General features: G+C 35.6%; 1 protein-coding gene across 2 annotated transcripts in view; it reads left to right on the forward strand.

The window, feature by feature from the left end:
- The first annotated feature begins 7,383 nt into the window (after window positions 1-7,383).
- The window catches only part of LOC117330815 (IQ motif and SEC7 domain-containing protein 2-like), a 76,380-nt gene continuing 58,077 nt past the window's right edge, over window positions 7,384-25,686 (forward strand). Inside the window, exon 1 of one of the 2 annotated variants that reach the window (XM_033889323.1) lies at window positions 7,384-7,900. In XM_033889323.1, coding sequence (XP_033745214.1) covers window positions 7,683-7,900 — 218 coding nt within the window. In that variant the 5' untranslated portion in view covers window positions 7,384-7,682. The remainder of the gene's footprint in view (window positions 7,901-25,686) is intronic. The other variant, XM_033889317.1, reaches the window with a different exon arrangement.

Raw genomic sequence — 25,686 nt, forward strand, 5'->3', positions numbered from 1 at the left:
AACCTCGATTGGAAACATGTTAACCCAACTCACGTTTCGGGTAATTCGGGTAAACACCCTTCCCATAACCGTTCATTTGATACCAACCCGTGTACCAGTAAAATCAAATTCCATCGCCGTACAGAAAGTTCAAAGAATCACCGATTGCTTTGGTAAAATGTCAGACTAAAATATGAAACCGATCCTGAAATCTTTCACCTGTAAGATTACCTAAGTGAAGTTTGGGTCACAAGACAGCATCCCTATTATATCGCCATTGCTATTGGATACACACTCCAATATCAGTCGACAGTATTTTGGGTATTGGTGGGATAAAAGTCTTGTGAAACAACCTCAATAAGGATTTGAATTTCGAATTGAGCAATTTGCAATATTTTAGCTCAACTCATTTGAACAGTCTTCTTAGTATGTTTGCGTTTCAACGCATATTACTCACTAAAAACATACATTAACATCTTTCCTTAGTTAATGTGAAGTAAATTAAAAGTATTTAATTAAAATTATACCACCTCTTTTTCTTCTTTGAGCCCTCTGTGATCGTCTTCTCCTTTCAAACTTTGTTCAATGCAAACTTTCAAATATGGCTGCCTTTTTTGTGCAGACGACGCTAATTTGCAATGAAATTTTACAATTTCACGCATGCTCAATGGATGGGAAAGTTGATTGGTTATGACGCAACAGCACACTATTTTAATTGACAGGTAATACCGATTTCGGGGCGTGGTGTTGACAGTGATGAAATTAGCAGTGAAATATTTTTCATCATACTGCACAACACCGAGTTTACAGTAGAAATCACAACATTAGACTCTCAATATTTCAAATAAAACAATATTTAGAACATAAAACACAGTTTAAAGCTATCTGGCATTGCATATAAATCACAAAACAAAAATATCACAACGTTTTACACACCATCACCGATTCAAAACGTAATATTTGTTTCTAAAGAAACCCTCAACGATATCAATTTTCGCTCGACCCGAAACATTTTAGATCACATAATACTTGTGGACTGTGGATTGGAAAATCGTGTCAAGTCCCTGTGTTACAAACTACCGACGATGAAACGTTTTATTCATCTTAAAACAATGATATCTCCAAAAATTACAGAGATCTGGTGTATCGTAAACGCTGAAAACATTTCTCTCTTGTACATATAATTGCATTGTGAATTGAAAATTGCAAATCTGATGAAAATCACAGGGGCTCGGTTTCGAGATTCTGAGTAACATATGACATCAGTTAACAATTGCAACACTAAATATTAAGCATTCATATACATTCTGAAACCTTATAAAAAATCGGGATTATCGATGCATAAAAAATGCAATACATTTATATTTGAGCTTACCAAAATATCGACGTTGATGTAAAAAAAATATATCAATCACTTCGATTAATATTTTTCAATAAAAATTTTTGTTCTGTTGGTAGCACGAGGCTATACAGTTGAAATAACTATCATTTATGTTATGTCAAAACCGCAGGGATTTGACACAAATTCTCATCTCATGTTCCATAAATATGTATTATACAAGCATGGGCTATGGTTGGGAGTGAACAAATTCCTGTGATTTCAGTTGCCTCTCTTATGATCCATAGGGACTTGACACAAATTCCCAAATGGCTGTCCATACATATATTGACCGTGGGCTGGGAATATTTGTGTCAAACCCCTGTGATTTCAGCTATATCTCTTAGTCCAAACTCTGACTCAATTTCAATTTTTCAATTATTTTTATTCCGTATGCAAATAGCATATAGGATCACAATATACATACATATGACAACATTTTACATTTGTGCAAGACGGCGGAGAACACAGCCAATGTAACACAAAGTATTATACATTTCAATAAAGCATGTGTTAATAGTTTTTGCCATCACAAAAAGTGTATATCATACAATTACAATATTACAATTGCAATTTTAAACTACACGAATTTTTAAGACATAAAAAGACAATCACATACTTGAAATTATATTCCTAGACATATTTTCTCTAGAAGGTTCTGATAAAGAAAATATTGTTGTGCAATTACTAATTAATTAACTATTAATCAAATATATAAATACTTATTAACTAAGTAACAGTGACTTCCTTTTGGCCGTTGCCTGAATTAAATATTTCTAAAATTTCTTAAAGTTTTTACATTGGTACTACAGAACAATTCAGTCATTTTGAAACCAGATGGACGGCGATAAAAATATGGTTTTAAATACTTCACCCTTAAATCCAAATACTTTGGACATAACAAAATAAAATGGACTTCATCCTCAACTATATGATTATCACACAAAGTACAAAGCCTTTGGGGTCTAGGGATACCACTGTATCTACCAGTTTCAATAATCAACGAATGAGCATTTAATCTGTATTTGGATATAATTCGTTTTATTTTGACTCATTGCCATTGTGTTTGTATCCTGTAAACACATATACATGCATTCAGCAAGCTATTGGAGTGCGTGTACTAATATTATCATTTCATTAACATTTTAACCAGCTTTGCACACTTCAATGTGACCCATCGTCTATTTTACACTCGGTAATAGTTTTCGCTAACTTGTTAATGTAGGTTCAATTTATATGACATAGTGCAAAATTAGAAATATTTGTGACAGGAAATCATTACCGATATTAATTGGTCCCAGTCAGGGAGGATCGCGAAAACCTAGTAGGATCAACAAGGTCACGTGGTGATTCCGGCAGAGTCCCAACCCGCAAATCAAAAATCTATAAAAAAAAACTTTGGCACAAATCATGGAGCTTATCTACAGAAGCAAAACCTTCATTATAAAGCCGTTTATAACACAAATTACACACTTGTAAAATGATTTGTGAGAAATTAAACGGACTAAAAAAATCAATCATCTACGTTTGCGAGTTTCATAAAATGTGCCTAAATGAGTTAGTAAATTAACACAACGAACTATTAACAGTAAGTTTGATAATAGCATATTTCAACATCTACCTCATAGAAAGATATAGGTTGGAATTGTTGATTGTAACAGTAAAAAATCTTTTAAAATAATATTTGGACTCCGTTTGTTTAATTGTTACGAACTTCATTATAGTTGGGTTGAAATCATATTTTTTTTAGATATTAATTTATAACTCTGTAGTTGTATTTAGAAGTGAAGGGTATTATGTTATGCGTGTGAATCTTGTCCCCGTCAGAAACAAGTATCACGGATCAATATTGTTTAACACAAGTTTTAAGGAAATATGACAGTTTACTTCCTCCTATTAGTATGCCCAAGTGTGATTCCCGGGGGTTCATTACTTACGGAAATAAAAGAACTTTAATATTTTCCTGTTAACGGGGGTTTTATATGCAAAAATTGTACCATTTGATTGACTTGTTCCCTGAACGCCAACATATTATCCTATAATAGATCTGTTTTAGGACACAATTTCAAGGACAGCGAATTTCGCAAAAAAAAAAAAAAAAATCCTGAAGTCTGCCTTGATATCGGGCTGGATACTCGTTCAGCAGTGGTTTTGTTTTTGTTTTGTTTTGTTTTGTTTTTTCTAAGTCCCTGAGTGTATAACGGTTATTACAATCCTGAATCCATGTCCTAATCATAGGTATCCAATTCATTGGCCATATTTTCTTTTAAATGTATCGACTTTTGAAATTCATATCAAATTTTACTGCAAACATTTCACTTATATTTCACAGATATGAATTTGTTGATTAAAAGTGCTTTCGAAATCAACGAAAAAAAAAGAGAAAAAATACGGAACACAACGAAAAAACAAACAAGCTTACATCTTTAAACTAAATATCGGCCCCTGACCATTTCACGGTGTCAGCTTGCTACCTTTGGAACCCTAATATCAAACAAACAAAAAATCGAAAATAATCCACAGTTGTTAGGAGAGAAACATTGGGAATACAAGCATCTTTTTAGTTTAAATGATTTTAAATGATTATACTCGCCCCTGTGAGGAAGGCTTTGGGTTCTGTCCCCTGGTCGAGACATACCCGAGTCTCTTACAATGGTAGTTGCTACTCCTGCTTAGCGCTCAGCATTTTGGGAGTGGGACGACTGGTTTGCCCGTTGTCAGTATATTGTAACTGGATGGGGTGTCCTGCTGGATGTCTTCGGCAGTATGCTTCAGTGAGGTAGCACTATAAAGTCGGCGTCACTTCCGTGCTATCACACATACCGCAGTCTCACAAAACACACATACGCCACACGCATGTATTCCGCACACGTGGGAGGCCGTCCCTAAATTATTTTAGCTGTTGATAGGACGTTAAGCAAGACAAATCAAAACAAACAAAAATACAGGTAGCCTTTTACTGTCATGTGCAAACCACCAGTAGACACGGTTAAACCTCAATATTACGTAATTTTAGTTAAAATAGTATTCACAAGACAAGGAAGATATTTTAAAAATACATGCATTTTTTTTAAAGAAATTTTTTACTTTGTGTATTTATAACAGGACATCTTTACAGGTCAAGTGTGGACTTGTCATCTTTCCGGTAAGGGGCAAGACTTGGCTTTGTCATGCTACAAACTACCGTTACTAGTAATTGACTTCCTCTTGTAGGGACTTTCCTGTGGGGGAAATAGATAGGAAATCAGAAGGAGAGGCCCATATATACTGTAAAGCGTAGTTATATCCGCGGGCTTTAGGTTCGCGATTTCGATATGTAACCCATGTCTACACATGGGATTTATTTCCGCGAGGGTTTAAGTTCGCGATTTCGATATATAAACTCTAGACATGGGATTTATTTCCGCAGAGGTTTAATTTCGCGATTTCGATATGTAAACTATAAGTGTGAGAGTTATATATGCGCGGGTTTAAGTTCGCGATTTCGATATGTAAAATCTACACATGGAAGTTATTTCCGCGAGGGTTTAAGTTCGCGATTTCGATATGTAAACTATACTCGAAGGAGTTATTTCCGCGAGGGTTTAAGTTCGCGATTTGATATGTAAACTTTTAGCGTAAGGGCTGTTTCCGAAAGCATGTATTGTTTTCTCCTTTTGTTTTACACATATTCGATAAATACCACACACATCACAAAATAATACGCCCGGAGGAAAAATGTCCATGTTTACAAAATAAAGGGCTTGAACGAGCGGAAGCAGGGAAGACAGAATTTTTATCCCGTCCGACACTATTTTAATAGTCGAGGAGAGGTTTGAAGGCACCTGACACTACAAAAGTACACGTGCTGTAATAAACAAGTGTACGTGACATTATACACGTGCTGTAATAATCAAGTGTACGTGACACTATACACGTGCTGTAATAATCAAGTGTACGTGACACTATACACGTGCTGTAATAATCAAGTGTACGTGACACTATACACGTGCTGTAATAATCAAGTGTACGTGACACTATACACGTGCTGTAATAATCAAATATACGTGACACGATACACATGCTGTAATAATAAAGTATACGTGACACTATACACGAGCTGTTATACAATACGTGACACTATACACGTGCTGTAATAATCAAGTATACGTGACACTATACACGTGCTGTAATAATCAAGTATACGTGACACTATACACGAGCTGTAATAATCAAGTTTACGTGACAATATACACGTGCTGTAATAATCAAGTATACGTGACACTATACACGTGCTGTAATAATCAAGTGTACGTGACACTGTACACGTGCTGTAATAATCAAGTGTACGTGACACTATACACGTGCTGTAATAATCAAGTGTACGTGACACTATACAAGTGCTGTAACAATCAAGTATACGTGACACTATACACGTGCTGTAATAATCAAGTATACGTGACATTATACACGTGCTGTAATAATCAAGTATACGTGACACTATACACGTGCTATAATAATCAAGTATACGTGACACTATATACGTGCTGTAATAATCAAGTGTACGTGACACTATACACGTGTTGTAATAATCAAGTATACGTGACATTATACACGTGCTGTAATAATCAAGTGTACGTGACACTATACACGTGCTGTAATAATCAAGTATACGTGACACTATACACGTGCTGTAATAATCAAGTGTACGTGACACTATACACGTGCTGTAATAATCAAATATACGTTTCACTATACACGTGCTGTAATAATCAAGTGTACGTGACACTATACGCGTGCTGTAATAATCAAGTGTACGTGACACTATACACGTGCTGTAATAATCAAATATACGTTTCACTGTACACGTGCTGTAATAATCAACTTTACGTGACACTATACACGTGCTGTAATAATCAAGTGTACGTGACACTATACACGTGCTGTAATAATCAAGTATACGTGACATTATACACGTGCTGTAATAATCAAGTATACGTGACACTATACACGTGCTGTAATAATCAAATATACGTGACACGATACACATGCTTTCAAAATCAAGTTTACGTGACACTATACACGTGCTGTAATACAATACGTGACACTATACACGTGCTGTAATAATCAAGTTTACGTGACACTATACACGTGCTGTAATAATCAAGTATACGTGACACTATGAAAGAAAACGCAACATATTTCAAATTCCATCTGCACTATAGCACGCGCGCGTGTGTGGAGATAGATACAGGTAAGTATGCAGGTGGCACATCACAAAAACAGGTAACTAGGAATTCCTAAGTTGTATTGATTGGTATAACTAAATATTTTTTTATAAAAATCTCAATAAAGTGACTCTCACCCGGGATATAGCGAGCTCATTTTGAAATTTGTAAATTATGATATAACTTTATTTTCCAACCCTGATCATCAACAGGTATCACTTTACCAAGAGTTAATCTAGCTAGTTAGAACATCTAGAAGTGTCATATAATTAGCAGTGAGGGTGTCATTTTACCAAAAGTTTATCTAGCTCGCTTAACCGTCTAAAAGTTTCATATGATTAGCAGAAAGTTTAAGAAATATAAAAGTGTTTTTGTCATTTCTAACTAAATAGTGCTATAGTGCTGTAAACAATTTATATGATAGGTCCAAGTACACACACACCACAGATAGGGGCTAACATTTGTTTCCTGGAGATATATACTTACCAACACATTGTCATTCTTGGACATATTAATTATTTTGATATAAAAATAGATTTAGATTAAATGAGTGTTCTGTACCATCGCCAATTAATTATAACGATAAAACATTTCTTGAGCAGGAAGGCTGACTATAATATTGGTATAGGAATAAGAGATACAGGGATCGCCCCATACCAATGTTATTTTGTCCCTTAACACCGTATTTTTATTATCCAAGATTTTTTAGACAAGCTCCCCTGTATCGAACGACACCGGCTATATTTATAAATAACAGATGAGTAATAGCATTTCGGCACATCTACCTGAGGTGACCCTATACCTGTGTCGTGACGTCACTACCGTACTTCCGTACTGAAAAGTCAGAAGTATGTTAACTTTCATTTCTTCGGGTTGACAGCTGAATTAGAGTGAAGGACGAATCCAAAGACTTTAGATACATTTCTTAGAAGGTGTATAAAACTCGACAATGTGTTTATACAGTTAGCCGTGTCTACAGCGCGTACTCACCATAGCTGCCTTGTGCCTACAATTGATTGTAGCAGTCCGCTTGGTTGAACATGGCTGACGATTTTTGGTAGCTATGATTTAGTTGTAGCGTATAAATTGTGGATTTTACAACGAGTTTGTGTGTAGGGATGGTGCACAAAATGGGGGATGTTATCGTCGAAAGTGATTCTGATAAAACGGCGTCGGTGGACGAGTTATGGACGCTTCTTCAGGATAAAGAAAGAACGATTATTCTTCAAGGGGAGAAAATAGAATGTCTCCAAGAAGAACTTTCCTGTCTAAGAGAGGAGAGGGATAGTTTACTTAAAAAGGTGGCAACATTCACTTTAAAAACACCAGATATCAGGTTGGTAACTTAATGTTTAGTTTTCTTATCATTCAACGAATGTCATGTCCCGACGTTTGTTTTCAACAGTTAGGCAATTACACATGTGTACGCCGCGCGCGAGGGCTATCAACAGCGGTCGCGATCGGTATATAATACAGGTAGAGTTTTGTACACACAGGGCGCCAGGGAAATACAGAGATATACAGTCAAAATACATGTCGATAAAACCTTTAAACCGTTCAGTAAGCTGTAATTCTCTAGACATTTCCCCACGACATGACAAAATAGGTCAACAGTTATTTCACTACTGGGTTGAATGACCACAACATTCGATCTGTACCCTGTACAAAATGTTTACGTGCGCGTGCCTTGCAATATTTGGGGAAATTCCCATGATAGGCCTAATGAATATTTAAACACGTTAATGATATTAATGAGTAAATCGGTGTTGTGTTAAATAATAGATAAATATATTGGGTAACCTCTACTAGTTTAATCCGTTGGGTGGGGGGGTGTTCAATAAACGTAGTATCGAAATTACCATTACCTGTCCCCCTCCCTCCACTGTTTGGCAAGTTTAGTGCAAGTTATTCGACTTTGGTGACAGTGTTACTTTGGAATTACATCAGAAAGTTCTGTTCCTTTACTGAAGGTCTGTTGATTGTCATCCTATGATATATAGTTCAGAGTTGAGTTTATTCTGTGTGTGTTGAGTGATGCACTGTCAACTGACATACTGGGTGCTATATATTTAAACATTGGTGTACACTATTTGTGGAGTGATCTGTACAGTGTTGTACACTGTTTGTGGAGTGGTGTGTACATTGTTGTACACTATTTGTGGAGTGGTGTGTACATTTTTGTACACTATTTGTGGAGTGATCTGTACAGTGTTGTACACTATTTGTGGAGTGGTGTGTACATTGTTGTACACTATTTGTGGAGTGGTGTGTACATTGTTGTACACTGTTTGTGGAGTGGTGAGTACATTGTTGTACACTATTTGTGGAGTGGTGTGTACATTGTTGTACACTGTTTGTGGAGTGGTGAGTACATTGTGGAGTGGTGTGTACATTGTGGAGTGGTGTGTACATTGGTGTACACTGTTTGTGGAGTGGTGTGTACATTTTTGTACACTGTATGTGGAGTGGTGTGTACATTTTTGTACACTGTTTGTGGAGTGGTGTGTACATTGTTGTACACTGTTTGTGGAGTGGTGAGTACATTGTTGTACACTATTTGTGGAGTGGTGTGTACATTGTTGTACACTGTTTGTGGAGTGGTGAGTACATTGTTGTACACTGTTTGTGGAGTGGTGTGTACATTGTTATACACTGTATGTGGAGTGGTGTGTACATTGTTGTACACTGTTTGTGGAGTGGTGATCATGAGTACATTGTGGAGTGGTGTGTACATTGTGGAGTGGTGTGTACATTGGTGTACACTGTTTGTGGAGTGGTGTGTACATTTTTGTACACTGTTTGTGGAGTGGTGTGTACATTTTTGTACACTGTATGTGGAGTGGTGTGTACATTTTTGTTCACTGTTTTTGGAGTGGTGTGTACATTGTTGTACACTATTTGTGGAGTGGTGTGTACATTGTTGTACACTATTTGTGGAGTGGTGTGTACATTGTTGTACACTATTTGTGGAGTGGTGTGTACATTGTTGTACACTATTTGTGGAGTGGTGTGTACATTGTTGTACACTATTTGTGGAGTGGTGTGTACATTGTTGTACACTATTTGTGGAGTGGTGTGTACATTGTTGTACACTATTTGTGGAGTGGTGTGTACATTTGTTGTACACTGTTTATAGAGTTTCGACATCCTGACATGCAGTGTTTGATGGTTTTTAATTAACATGGGGCTGGAACATAAGTGTAGCCAGAGCTGGAGGTTTGGAATTATGTTTCTTGGTAAAAAATGTCAGGCTAGAAGAAATCACAGTCACAGCAAAATCTACAGTTAGAATCAGAATCACACAGCTATTCTGAATTTTATTGCACACGATATTGTGTACACAAATATATTGTTGAAAAATATTTTACACTTTCAGTTTTCTTGCAATGACTTTTGTGTATAGTATTAAGTCTGAGTATTGTGATGTATAGCACATGTACATGGTAATTAAGTCTTGGTCAGTTATGTGTTAATAATGAATGAAATTTTAAGCTAATGGTCTTCTTCAACTGCGATCTTAAGGAAGGCTTTATAGTGATCAATACAGTTGTTAATATGCTTAGTTTGTGTGATACATATTATATACATGTATATTACAAATCACATCTACATGTAGTCATATCAGTCACTTTCACTTAACTACAAAACGAAATGAATTGTACCACTGATTCACAAAAATAAAATAACATTGTTATATTTGTGGTAGTTTTCCGGCTAGCTGTTTTTGGGCTAGTGAAATTTGCATTTGAACTAGTAAACTTTCAGGCAACTAGCCCAACTGACTAGGTTTTTTTTCAACTGAGGTCTAGCCTGACATTATGCATGCTGTCCAAAATCAACAGTTTAGAGGAAGGTGTATGAAAAACAATAAATTTTCCAAGACCGAAAACTGTTGAAACAAAAAATATTTATAACAGCCAAAGAGGTGCTTGTGTTAATGTAATTATTAATCAAATATATATCAGAATTCAAAAGTATGATGTTTTAGATAGGATTACTGTAACTGAATTTCAGAGTCATATTGCAAAACGTTTTTTTTTCTGGTGGACTGGCCATGGTGTAGCTCACGATCAATCGGTTAGAGTGAAAGTGCTAGCATTGGTCTTTAGTTTTGGAGGTTACGGGTTCAAGTCATGGTCTTGTCGTTGTAAATTTCCACTCCAATTACATCATTTATAGAAAAAAAATGCAAGATAATGAAAGATTTTACAGCACTTTGAAAAAAAAACGAGCCCAAGAAAAACTTTTTTGTCATAAAGCATCTGTTTGGGAGAGGAACAGTTTTAGTGCAGTAACCCAGGGCTTAAGTAGTCAAAAACAGCATTACTCTGTTGTCATGATGATGTCAAAGGATGAAACAGTCCCATGTGACCTTGACCTTTGAGTTAATATGGGATTACTCACACTTTCAACATAAAGCCTTGATCAGGACAAGATGTCTGCTTGCATTAAAGCTGTTTTTTATCATTATGACAAGTAAATTGAGGCGATTTTTCCTTTACATGTCGGTAGTAGGTACAATCTGTATGGCTGTCCTAAACTGTTGATATGTTGGAGTATAACAGCTGTGTTGTGTAGACTACATCGCTTTATTGTGGCTGCGAATCAGTATAACCAATCCTTCGTCAATGTCAGGGCTGAATCCTTGTTAGGTTGAAATGCAAAATACATAGCGCTTATAGTGCTACCTATGTACCAGTCAAATTTTATTTAGATATGATGACGTCTAGTGTTGTTTGATTAATCACTTTAATCGATGATTAGTCATTTTACCTCTGTGACTGATTAATCATGATTTTCTGTGATCGATCATGGTTTGACTATTTGTGGAGATTTATGTGAGTTATTGAGATTTATTGAAGATTTTTACTGCAGACTTGAAAAAATGAATGGAATAACTAGTAAATTTACATCAAATTACCAAAATGTACTCTAGAACAACATTTTGTAGCATAACTTATGATACAGGCACATCTTAAAACATCACCACTGCACTCTCCCCTATTATAATGAATGTTTTTGTAGATACATGTATTTCCCTTTCTGTTCATGACTGATCGTTTAAGGAATTATGAGTACAGATAATGTTTTTTTAAGTGATTCCCATCTCTAGGAAAAAGTGTTTAATACTGTTCCATTACAACCTCGTAGCTCTTACTCTGTTAAAAAAAAAAAAAAAAAGTAAATGAAAAAAACGGGCATATGCATTTTGCTGATACGGCCATATGTTTTTTTTAAAGAAGATGAAATGTTTACTCTATCAATACCACACAGGATCGTTTAGATTTTTATATACTTTGAAGCCTTAAAAGATTCTAAATTGCTAGCAAATTATCAATACTTATATATATACGTGTATATGTATTTCAAAATACTGAAATTTCAGTACTATTTTTATCTCTCAATTTCGAAAACAAATTCTATATCTACCAGGGCAAGATGTATATATATATAGTGAATTTAAAGTCCGTCTGTGCAGTGTTAACTTAGCTTGATATTCTTTCTCTGATCCGTTTTTAAGGAAATGATGCAGACATTGAACTTTTCACTAGCGATTAATTTCATCCAGTTCTTGCTTGGTCTTTAGAAGAAAAATGGAGTTTGTACTGGAGGCCATCTAGATATATTTATTGCAGAAACATCGTGGGATTCGTTTGATCTCGCACAGAATGCATGTACTCAATGTCGCTTGCACATAGCTATATATATATAGTTATCGATATCGTGGGATCACATGTGCTGGCGACCATACGCATATTACTGCTGTTATTAATGTGATATTGCTTATTTTATTTTCCTCATTGTGCATTCAGTACCTTTTTATGGTAAAGCACATTAATATTCCCGCAGTGAAAGCCCTGTCTGTCCTCAACAGATAGGCCGATATGTATCTTATCACCATGTGTATAGTCACTGTAGCATTTCAAGGTGGTCAAGTTGTTCAGCAATCTGCATGCATTACCAACGAGAAACTTTTTCTGTCAAGCTGAGCCCGGGGAAGTTTTTGGGTTGAATATATATACCAGTATCAGTTTTTGTACTCAAAGGGTGTGGTAAAATTATGTTCTGCAGGAAGTACTTTTAAATTTCATTCCAGGAAAAGATATCTGTATCTTATTGGGAAAAGGAAGGATTCATTGTGATCCCAAAATAGACGTAAAAATATATATCTTTGTCTTAAAATTGTTGAAGAAAGTGAATTTACACTTAAGATATAATATGCCATCGTAAATATTTTTTGAGATTTATTTCGCAAACTAGGTCAAGTTTAAAGATAGCCTATCTGTTTTCAGCGCTCACAATGTACATGTACCAGTGATCTTGAATCATATATTCTCAGAATACAACTTTTCCGGTATTAGAAATGATAAGCCTGTTTTCGTCGATCTCCTTGTAAGACCTTAAGGATGTCAATTTGCCTCTGTGGTGTGTTTTTTTGGAAATACAAGGTGTGTGAAAAAGGAAGTGGGTTATTTTTGTGTTTTCTTTGATAGATAGAGCCTATACACATGTACATCCTGTTGTGGTGGATACATTTTAAATCTGATAATGACTTTATTGGAAGTAGTACAATTTGACCTTAAACATGATGTGAATTGGTTCACACAAAAATAGAAAGGCAGGGGTTTAATTCAAAGTGAGTTTGGGTGGAACAGAAACAGTATTTGGATGTGGGGTGGAAGGTGGTGAGGTGTGGGGTTGGGGGTCCGGTCGTCCTTGGCCTTCAGTAGCTATAGGTTGAAAGTATGAGAATAGGGCTTGGGGTTTGGCTGCCCAATCTCAGTCCATTGTGGCCATGGGTACTGGTATATATAAGAGAATTTCTCATCTGGGTGACAGATTTAAGGGATTATTTTATACTGTCTGCATGTTATGAAAATTATGAGATTTTCTCATCTGAGAGTTAAAGCCTGTTTGATTGTCTTCTGGTCGAGGACTTGAGGGTATAACAATTTCTCATCAGAGCTAGAGACGGGTTTAACCATTTGACTATCCTCTGGTCAAGGATATATTAATTTCTCATCAGAGACAGGTTCAGGGTTCCGTTTGACTGTCAGCTAGTTGAGGGTATAATAATTTTTCATCAGAGAGGGGAGTTTATATAAGGGGTTTGACTGTCCTCTGGTCAAGGATATATTAATTTCTCATCAGAGAGAGAGGTTTTGGGGTCCGTTTGACTGACCTCTGGTCAAGGGTATGATAATTTATCATCAGAGAGAGAGGTTTTGGGGTCTGTTTGACTGACCTCTGGTCAAGGGTATGATAATTTATCATCAAAGGGAGAGGTTTTGGGGTCCGTTTGACTGTCCTGTGGTCAAGGGTATATGATAATTTATCATCAAAGGGAGAGGTTTTGGGGTCTGTTTGACTGTCCTGTGGTCAAGGGTATGATAATTTTTCATCAGAGGGAGAGGTTTTGGGGTCCGTTTGACTGTCCTCTGGTCAAGGGTATGATACTTTCTCATCAGAGAGGGCCGGGTTTAGGGGTCGTTTGACTCTCTTCTGGTCGACTCGAGGGTATACCATTAATTTCTCATCAGAGAGGGGTTTAGGGGTCGTTTGACTCTCTTCTGGTAGACTCGAGGGTATACCATTAATTTCTCATCAGAGAGGGGTTTGGGGGTCGTTTGACTCTCTTCTGGTAGACTCCAGGGTATACCATTAATTTCTCATCAAAGAGGGGTTTAGGGGTCGTTTGACTCTCTTCTGGTAGACTCGAGGGTATACCATTAATTTCTCATCAGAGAGGGGTTTAAGGGTCGTTTGACTCTCTTCTGGTAGACTCAAGGGTAAACCATTAATTTCTCATCAGAGAGGGATTTAGGGGTCGTTTGACTCTCTTCTGGTAGACTCCAGGGTATACCATTAATTTCTCATCAGAGAGGGATTTAGGGGTCATTCAACTCTCTTCTGGTAGACTCGAGGGTAAACCATTAATTTCTCATCAGAGAGGGGTTTAGGGGTCGTTTGACTCTCTTCTCGTAGACTCAAGGGTATACCATTAATTTCTCATCAGAGAGGGGTTTAAGGGTCGTTTGACTCTCTTCTGGTAGACTCGAGGGTAAACCATTAATTTCTCATCAGAGAGGGGTTTAGGGGTCGTTTGACTCTCTTCTGGTAGACTCGAGGGTAAACCATTAATTTCTCATCAGAGAGGGGTTTAGGGGTCGTTTGACTCTCTTCTGGTAGACTCGAGGGTAAACCATTAATTTCTCATCAGAGAGGGGTTTAGGGGTTGTTTGACTCTCTTCTGGTAGACTCCAGGGTATACTATTAATTTCTCATCAGAGAGGGGTTTAGGGGTCGTTTGACTCTCTTCTGGTAGACTCGAGGGTATACCATTAATTTCTCATCAGAGAGGGGTTTAGGGGTCGTTTGAATCTCTTCTGGTAGACTCGAGGGTAAACCATTCATTTCTCATCAGAGAGGGGTTTAGGGGTCGTTTGACTCTCTTCTGGTAGACTCGAGGGTAAACCATTAATTTCTCATCAGAGAGGGGTTTAGGGGTCGTTTGACTCCTTTCTCAGTAGACTCGAGGGTATACCATTAATTTCTCATCAGAGAGGGGTTTAAGGGTCGTTTGACTCTCTTCTGGTAGACTCGAGGGTATACCATTAATTTCTCATCAGAGGGGGCCCCGGGGTTCGTTTGACTCTCTGTTGGTTATAATGATTTAAGGATTGTGTGACTGTTTGCTCATGGAGAGTATGAGAATTTCACATCGGAGTATAAGAATTTGTGAAAATATACATTACAAGACAGTGCATTGCATGCATAAAAACATATCAAAAGATATCTGTCTTAGACTGGCAACTAAGTTAGAAACAGTTACAATATCTTAAAATTTAGGTCCAAAATATATAAGCACTATAACATCTTGTACAGAGTTTTGGGTCTCCTGAAAACTTGTAAACCTGTATGAGGTCTTAGCTAACATAAACAGAACCTTGTAATAAATGTTATAAGCCTCTCAGCATGTTTACTGATTACTCAGGGGTGATGTTAAATCCGTAAAGCATTGTCAGGTCATTAGAATCCACGTTATTTAAAGTAACGGTAACAAAAATGTGGAGACTACGGACTATACTATATAGAGCTCACTCCTGGACTTGTCGCAAAAATATAAATAATTAGGAGATGGTTAAAAGGTATTTTATTTTCATTCTAGTACAAAAAGGACTTTAAACTTTAGATTTACACTGAGTTGAATTTCATTAAATTAAAGTGCTCAAGGTTATAAATGATTAAGCGGCCTAGATATAGTATTGGAATGTCATGGCTGATTAATCACAATTTGTATATGTATGTACCCCACACCTGTACTTACGTACTACAGTATATAGGTAGTATAGAACACCTGTGGAAGTCTATAACAGATTCACTCACACCTGTTTAACCCACAGGCTGCATATCATGGCTACGCATCACTGACTTACCCATCAGTCTTGAGCCAAAATATATATTGATTATGCATGACCATGTACAAGATATATAGAACATTCTGTCTGGTCAGGATACTTCCTTAAGGTCCAGATATATAGCTACCTTTAAATCCAGGTAGATTATCTCAGGGCTAGATATGATTAATTAGGGTCGGATAGCTTCTCTTAGGGCCAGGTACAATTTCTCAGGACCAGGTAATTACTTAATCTTAGGTTCAGGTAGCTTCTTCAATGTCAGATAGTTCTCTCAGGTCAAGATAGCTTCTCACAGAACTAGATAGCTTCTCTCAGGACCATGCAGGTATATTACGAAGCTTCTGTCAAGGTCACATATAGCATCTCTCAGGTCCAGATAAATAATTATAAGCTTTTCATGCAGATAGCTTCTCTCAGGTTCAGATAATTATAACTTCTCTCAGAAATAGATTGCTTCTTTCAGGTCAAGAGAGCTTCTCACAGAATTAGATAGCTTCTCTCAGGACCTGGCTTATTACGAAGCTTCTGTCTTTAGATAGCTTCTCTCAGGTTGAGATAACCACTTCTCTCAGGTTGAGATAACTTCTCTCAGATTCAGATAACAGTTCTCTCAGGTTCAGATAACTTCTCTCAGGTTCAGATAAGTTCTCTCAGGTTCAGATAACTTCTCTCAGGTTCAGATAAGTTCTCTCAGGTTCAGATAACTTCTCTCAGGTTCAGATAACTTCTCTCAGGTTCAGATAACTTCTCTCAGGACCAGGTTGCTTCTCTCAGGACAAGAAAGCTTCTCTGTGGACCTGGTAGCTACTTTCATAGTCAGACATAGCTTGTTGCAGCACCAGATATCTTCTAGGCCCATCACATGCAGATACTGTCTTTCAGGACCAAATATGATGGGGAAAATATCTACTGGTATTTATTTATTTTTTTTTAAATTTAATTGTTATATGGTCATCAGCAAATCAAATTACAATTTTCTGATTAAATTAAACAAAGTGCAAATTGTATATTGTCTATATCCCTAATTAAATTTCATGTATCACTGAGTTTCAGAAAAAAATATTCATGGGAATCACTGTCAGATCTTTATCATTGAGATGATGAGACCATGTCTGTTAAAGTTCCCTTATAAGGCTCAATGCAGGCATGAAAGCCGATGTTCTGATGGAAACAAAAATGGCTGAATAAAAATGTACTTGGGAGAAAACATAACCAGAGTTTGCTACATAAAGAAAAAGAATATGACACAGTCAGTATATCTTCCTCCCCCCCCCCCCCCCCCCCCCAAGATATTTCAGGAAGTATAGATAGATTGTGTTAATGTCACATGTACATGTTCAAACTAGAAACGGAGAAATCTGCATCCTTGTTGATACTGTATGGTAGTGTGTACATCGTTTTATACTATGCCCTATCCTGTATCACTTTCTTATAATGAACTTAATCTTCTTTTCTCTTTTTTTTTTAGCTCATGATCAGTAAGGGTTTAATTATAAGTGAAAATTAATCTTTTTATAAAGTGATAATTTAAGCATTTAATCTTTGATAAAGCTGTTGTTGAAATGAAAATAAAGCTCATAGTCCGGTTCCCCCGGGAATCTTGCCTGGGACCCGAGTGTACAGTTTTCACCCAAACCAATGTTACATATATAAGTATATAGCCTCGTTTTTGATATCATTCGCTTAAATATGTATTCTGACAGGGCCATTTATAGGAAAGTATTTGCCTGGTCAAGCTGGACACTAGAGTGTCCAATAAAGCCAGTGAAATAAGGAATGGACATCTAAAGGCAAAGTGTAGTAAAGTTTGGAATTTGATATTTTTCAATATATTTTATTATGTGAGCAATGACCACCCCTATATATATAATATAAGTATACAATGATTGTGACGTTCCATTTAATTGCTATAGTTCAATATTATTGATTCTCCGACCTACTTAAAGGGACATACCTTCGTTTGGACATCAGAAACTTGCAAAATTTCTATTGATAAAAAAATTAAAGTCTATGCCCGAATGAGGATTATATGAGTTTTTGTACCTACCAATAATGAAAGTAACACAGAAATGTACAGGAAAACGACGTTTCATACGCAAATACCTTTATGTTTGCGGTAATTAGTGATACTTTGTGTCGAATTGAGAATTCTGAGGATTTAATACTTGAAGCACTTTGGTTTTCCTTGAGAGTAAAACTGCTGTATTAATGTAAAAATTAAAACTTTTACTACTTGGGAAAACATATTTATTTCTCATTAAGTTTCCATTTTGGCGACCTACACTTTATTTAAACGAAGGAATGCCCCTCTAAATTCTAATCTACTTTAACTTACATAAGAACCCGAACAAAGTGTATACCAAACAGATGATGTGAGAATCAGCTACTGGTAAAGAGGCAGGCTAATCTACTTCACCAAGTATACATGTATTTTAGACTCCCTAGAAATGTTGGCCTTTTATACCCCCACTCAGCACTTAGCCTTTCTATACAGTTCCAGATTCGAGTAAAATGTTGATTAAGTGGTCTGCACTTAACATATACATATCTACATTATATAATATCACAAACATTACATGAAAGTAAAATTGAAACTGGAATAAGTCGAAAATGATAAATTTTAAATATCTTTTTGTTGAATTTGGATTGAAATATATATCATTCTTATAATATGTTTCTGACAATGCATTTTATGTGGAGATATGTATATCAGATTGAGGTCACTTAAATTTCTTGAATTTTATTTTATTTTCATCAAATATCACTTGAATCTTCTAAATTATTCAATATTGCATGATGGAACTTGGTATTTTGATAGGGCAAACAAGTAAAAGCACTTTATAAAAATAGATTGTGGTTTATATTTTTAGTTTCAGGTATTCTTTGTATTTGGAATGTTTGTGATACTTACCGCTATTATATATATGTATACAGAAGAATATTGCAGTAGAAATTTATTCTTAAATATTCATCTGCAGTTTTTGTATATCTGTAATTCATTGTAGCAGACATATTTATGGTCGCTTTGCATGTAGAGTTGCATTAAAAATGATTTGGTGATAGTAGGCAGCGTTTCACTTTCACCGATCTTTCATGTTGCTCCCCTGCCATGAAGGACCTGCCAGAAAGTCACTATAGAGATATGTATACACTAACATAGCGTTCTGAAACAAAACCAATCCAATACACTTGTGTCTTCATCAAGGTTTGTTGGCAATGGTTATAAAAGTACCTGTTGCAGCTTATCTGCTTATAGGAGGTTCCTGTCTGACATGACCTGCTTTTGAAGGTAGAGCACTTGGGAGAATTAATTAGGATTTAAATAGCATGGCAGTCTGTGACCCTTAGCTTTGGAATCCTGAGAAATTGAATTCCTCATGGGGGTCAGAATAAGAAATTCACAATTTTGAAGATTTTATTCAAAACTTTTATAATTTGGCACTTAATTAACTTTGAGTTTGTTTTGTCAGCTTGTAAATAAACTAATTCAGTACAGGCATATTGGAAACCCTGGTCTGGCCTGGCCTTGCCCAGCTTATATTAGCCAGAGTTTCCTCTGACCCTGACACCTGCAGACTTGGACACTCTGACTAATAAATATCAATGTCACAGGCACTATCTGTCAGGATGTCTAAATCTGGTGACAGGGCCAGAGGAAACTTGGACTAGGCCTAGTCTGGCCCAAATTTCCGCTGGCCCTGACATCAGGTTTAGAATCCCTGATTAATAGATATTGATGTCACAGACTGTAGGCTGTATGTCTTAGTCTGGTGTCCAGGTCAGAGGAAACTCGGACTAGGCCTAGCCTGGCCCAAATTTCCGCTGGCCCTGACATCAGGTTTAGAATCCCTGATTAATAGATATTGATGTCACAGACTAGGCTGTATGTCTTAGTCTGGTGTCCAGGTCAGAGGAAACTCAGACTAGTCCTAGCCTGGCCCAAATTTCGGCTGGCCCTGACATCAGGCTTAGAATCCCTGATTAATAGATATTGATGTCACAGACTGTAGGCTGTGTGTCTTAATAGTCTGGTGTCCAGGCCAGAGGAAACTCGCTAAGGCTTGGCCTGGCCCAAATTTCCGCTGGCCCTGACATCAGGCTTAGACATCCTGATGAGTAAATATCGATGTCACAGGCTGTATCTGTCAGAATGTCTGGTGTCAGGGCCAGAGGAAACTCTGACAAGGCCTGGTCTTATAGATCTGTAATAAGTAAGAGTTTGTATTGACATGATGAGGAAGGCTTTGTAAATGTATGTGTACATTATAATTGTACTTGTGTGATGACTGTGTAGCAGGAGGTCATGTGACTTATCTCCCAGTCACAAGGAGGTACATTACATCAATAACATCAATAGGATTCTCAAACATCAATTAGTGAAGTCCCTACATAATGGGCTTGGGAGGGGGGAAGTGGAGGGAGGGGGCACAGCCATCAATAACAAACAGCAGCAAGCACAGACAGCTCAAATCTCCCAGCTCATAATGGCATATGTCTTCAAAACATATCAACAACTTTCAGGAGGCCAATTTGGCCTCCACTTTAAGAGCAGGCGTGACCTACATGTAGTTGACAAATATACCAGGGATTTGAATGCTGTTCTGAGCACTTGTAGTGTTACTGTTCAACAATTAATGTGCTTATATTAACCATTTACTAGTGTACACATGTACCTTAATATGTAATATGACATGTAAATCATAATCTATATATATATATATATATATATAATTAATTAAAAATATATAATGTCCTTGTGATGGGTATACATAGTAATAATAATAAAAAACACAAACCAGAAATTCACACTAGCGCTCTCAACATGCTTTGAGAGCAAGCTCTTCAGGTGTAATGAAGAGCTTGCTCTCAAAGCATGTTGAAAGCGCTAGTGTGAATTATTATTATTACTATATATAATTATATACATGAACATAATGGATACAATTATGGGCTTCTATTGAGGTGAATATGTGATTATATGAACCTGAGAAAAGGATATTAACCGAGACCAAAGACAGTGTTTAATCAGATATGGCTATATAGGATGGCAATTAATCGAAATCAGAACTAATTATAAGGAAATTGTAACGAGTCAAGATCTAGAGCAGTGTTTTGTACAAGTCATTGTAACATGAAGCTACTTAAGAGAATTGATGTAAAGGTATCATTTTGATGTTTCTAAAACTAGTTATTAATAGCAAATCAACATTGCATATCACCAACCTCCACATGATTGTTATATCCATCCAATGCGGAGATCAAGAAAAAATGTCTGAAATAATACAATGTACAAACAACTTATATATTTTCATGGAAACTGAATGTCTGATAAAATACAATAATATTTATCAAAAGGAAACTTTATCAACCAGTACATAGGTGGTATAAATTTTTATGGGTGGTGATCAAAAGCCAGAAAATACAGTAACTGCCGATATCAAAATGTATCAACACTGATTGCTCTCATATTTATGGCGTTGACGTCTCTGTACATTAAATTCAAGTTCAAGTGATTTGAAATCTAGTTTGTGGGTTCTTCTCACTGAAATCTGTGCCAGCTGTTAAATTGAAGGAATTTCTCCATCAAATTGAGACATATTTAGTTTAAGGAGAGAAGATATCAGAGAAGAACAGACCCAGGGATCGTTGTTACCATATGCTGTGATTGTATTAAAGATATATATACAGTAGCTTCTCAGAAGGTTCAGATCCAAAGTGGATATGTTGAATTTAGTCCAAGTTTGAAAGCGTTACATATCAGGGTTAATTTGTGTTGAGAGTAGATGGTGCCCTGTTTCAACTTCAACAATTATTTTCTTATCTGAACAACAGAATTTTTTTGGTCCATAACGTTAACGGAACTAGATGAAATTACTTGAATTTATAAAATGGCTGTAGGTGTAAAGCAATGTACATAAAAACAGTCAGTGGAAACTATTGTTTTTTTCTTTCTAAATATGAAGATCTATTAAGCAGTAGAAACTATACAGATCTATTAAACAGTAGAAACTATACAGATCTATTAAACAGTAGAAACTATACGGATATATTAAACGGTAGAAACTCTACAGATCTATTAAACAGTAGAAACTATACAGATCTATTAAACAGTAGAAACTATACAGATCTGTTAAACGGTAGAAACTCTACAGGTCTGTTAAACAGTAGAAACTATACAGATCTATTAAACAGTAGAAACTCTACAGATCTATTAAACAGTAGAAACTATACAGATCTATTAAACAGTAGAAACTATACAAATCTATTAAACAGTAGAAACTATATACAGATCTATTAAACAGTAGAAATTCTACAGGTCTGTTAAACAATAGAAACTATACAGATCTATTAAACAGTAGAAACTATACAGGTCTATTAAACAGTAGAAACTATACAGATCTATTAAACAGTAGAAACTATACAGATATATTAAACAGTAGAAATTATACAGATCTATTAAACAGTAGAAACTATACAGATCTATTTAACAGTAGAAACTATACAGATCTATTAAACAGTAGAAACTATACAGATCTATTAAGCAGTACAAACTATACAGATCTATTAAACAGTAAAAACTATACAGATCTATTAAGCAGTAGAAACTATACAAATCTATTAAACGGTAGAAACTATACAGATCTATTAAACAGTAGAAACTATACAGATCTATTGAACAGTGGAAACTATACAGATCTATTAAACAATAGAAACTATACAGATCTATTAAGCAGTACAAACTGTACAGATTTATTGAACAGTAGAAACTATACAGATCTATTAAACAGTAGAAACTATACAGATCTATTAAACAGTAGAAAGTACACAGATCTATTAAACAGTAGAAACTATACAGATCTATTAAACAGTAGAAAGTACACAGATCTATTAAACAGTAGAAACTATGCAGGTCTATTAAACAGTAGAAACTGTACAGATCTATTAAACAGTAGAAAGTACACAGATCTATTAAACAGTAGAAACTATGCAGGTCTATTAAACAGTAGAAACTATACAGATCTATTAAACAGTAGAAACTATACAGATCTATTGAACAGTGGAAACTATACAGATCTATTAAACAGTAGAAACTATACAGATCTATTAAGCAGTACAAACTGTACAGATTTATTGAACAGTAGAAACTATACAGATCTATTAAACAGTAGAAACTATACAGATCTATTAAACAGTAGCAACTGTACAGATCTATTAAACAGTAGAAACTATACAGATCTATTAAACAGTAGAAAGTACACAGATCTATTAAACAGTAGAAACTATGCAGGTCTATTAAACAGTAGAAACTGTACAGATCTATTAAACAGACGAAGAAATTACACAGATCTATTAAACAGTAGAAAGTACACAGATCTATTAAACAGAAGAAACTATACAGATCTATTAAACAGTAGAAACTATACAGATCTATTAAACAGTAGAAACTATACAGATCTATTAAACAGTAGAAGCTATACAGATCTATTAAACAGTAGAAACTATACAGATATATTGAACAGTAGAAACTATACAGATATATTAAACAGAAACTATTCAGATCTATTAAACAGTAGAAACTATACAAATCTTTTAAACAGTAGAAACTATACAGATCTATTAAACAGTAGAAACAATACAGATCTATTAAACAGTAGAAACTATACAGATCTATTAACAGTAGAAATTATACAGATCTATTAAACAGACGAAGGAATTATACAGATCTATTAAACAGTAGAAACTATACAGATCTATTAAACAGACGAAGGAATTATACAGATCTATTAAACAGTAGAAACTATACAGATCTATTAAACAGTAGAAACTATACAGATCTATTAAACAGTAGAAATTATACAGATCTATTAAATAGAAATTATACAGATCTATTAAATAGAAACTATACAGATCTATTAAACAATAGAAACTATACAGATCTATTAAACAGACGAAGAAATTATACAGACTCCTAAAAAGCAATGACTCTACATGATGTATGTATATAACTTGTGTGTTTGAATTGTGGGAGGCCCTGGGAAATGGTATTAGTACAGTAATACACTCCCACACACTGAATGTTGTTAGCAGTATTGATCAGATAGGCCTGGGTAATTACTGTCCCTGGGGGTACCGGCTGGGAGGACATCTAAAGACACCATTAGCTTATGTTATAACACTGGGTAACAATCACTACAACACTGATTGGGCTGGCAGCTGCTGTCTTGTTGACTGGCTGACCAACTGACCATGTCTCTGACCAACAGTCTTATTAGAGTCATGGTCAATACATGCACTCTATGTGAATATTTTGACCTTAGGGGGCCACCATAACTATTATGTACAGTACTTTAAATCAAATTCTACAATGGGCATGTTGAATGGGTCTTATATTTACACTGGCATGGTTTATTGGGAATAATACATGTTAATATATATAGGATATTGATGTACATTGTATATCGTACAATGGTGTCACATATGTACAAGCAACATTTTAGGAAACTAAGCACGTATGTATACATATTTGTCAGTCTGGTTAGATATTGGCTTCTCCCGTACTTCGTACTTCGCAACAGAGAATTTCCCTTTAGCTTCTGATCAATCTGTAGAAGATTGTTCGTGTAAGCCGGGGTCTTGGCGATCCCCTAGCAGAGCCATTGAAATAAATATAATTTATCATGACCTCAATAAATATTAAATATATGTATGACAGGATAGGATTTTTATTTTGACAGTACACTGCCACATTGGTGTGTTTGCTATTTTTAGTACAGCAGCTTGCATATATTTGAATTGGTCTTGTTTTCTTTTTTGCGGGATAGGCATGTAGGAGTTACTTCCCTTTGTACTTGCTATGATATAGCAGCCCTGTAGGAATTTCATTGCTGATCATAATTTGACAGCCACTGTTGATTAAAATATGTACATGTATAGTCAAATGCAGTCTATATTTTATATCAGATATATATGCATAATTACTGAACTAGTGAGGGGCAGTGCAACTGACATGTCCTATGAAATATGACAACCATTTCAATCTAGCCAAAATTCTTCCCATCATCCACATAGGGAAAAAACCTTATCCCTGAATTCCTCTTCAAAGCTGGATATATTGTAGTTATTTTCTATGAATAATTTCCACAATCAAAGCATTATCTTCCTGTTTTTTAGTATACGTATATTCATATATTCTATGTCTTCACAAATATTGTAAAATGTAAACTTATCAAGCGTTATTTTAACTCATCAGTTCATTTAAGAGTTTCAGTTTCCAGGTATAATTTAATCAAACTGTATTTAAAACAATTATTTATTTAACGCAAAGCTCCTCATATGTACAAAATAATTCACGTAATTTCAAAAAAAAAGAAAAAAGGAAGTTTAACATCCCCAGTCATACCATCCTAGCAAGGAAGAGAAAATCTGTCAAGGTTTTGAATTTTGAATTTTATTGAAATTAAATTGAAAACAAACTTTGGGTAAATGTCGTTTGTTGGATGAATCACCATAGGATTAAGACTTGTTGTTCCATGTATCCATATTTCCTTTGAAGTACTTTAAATTATTACTGTACCTATAGCTATGTGGTGTACTAAACATGATCAGATATTAATTATTAATAATAAATTAGTGTACTCATATAGGAACTATAGGTATAGCACACTTGTATTGTACCATAATGTACTGTATAGGGGCCGCGGTG

Source organism: Pecten maximus, chromosome 7 (assembly GCF_902652985.1).
Source record: "Pecten maximus chromosome 7, xPecMax1.1, whole genome shotgun sequence".
NCBI classification, from domain to species: domain Eukaryota; kingdom Metazoa; phylum Mollusca; class Bivalvia; order Pectinida; family Pectinidae; genus Pecten; species Pecten maximus.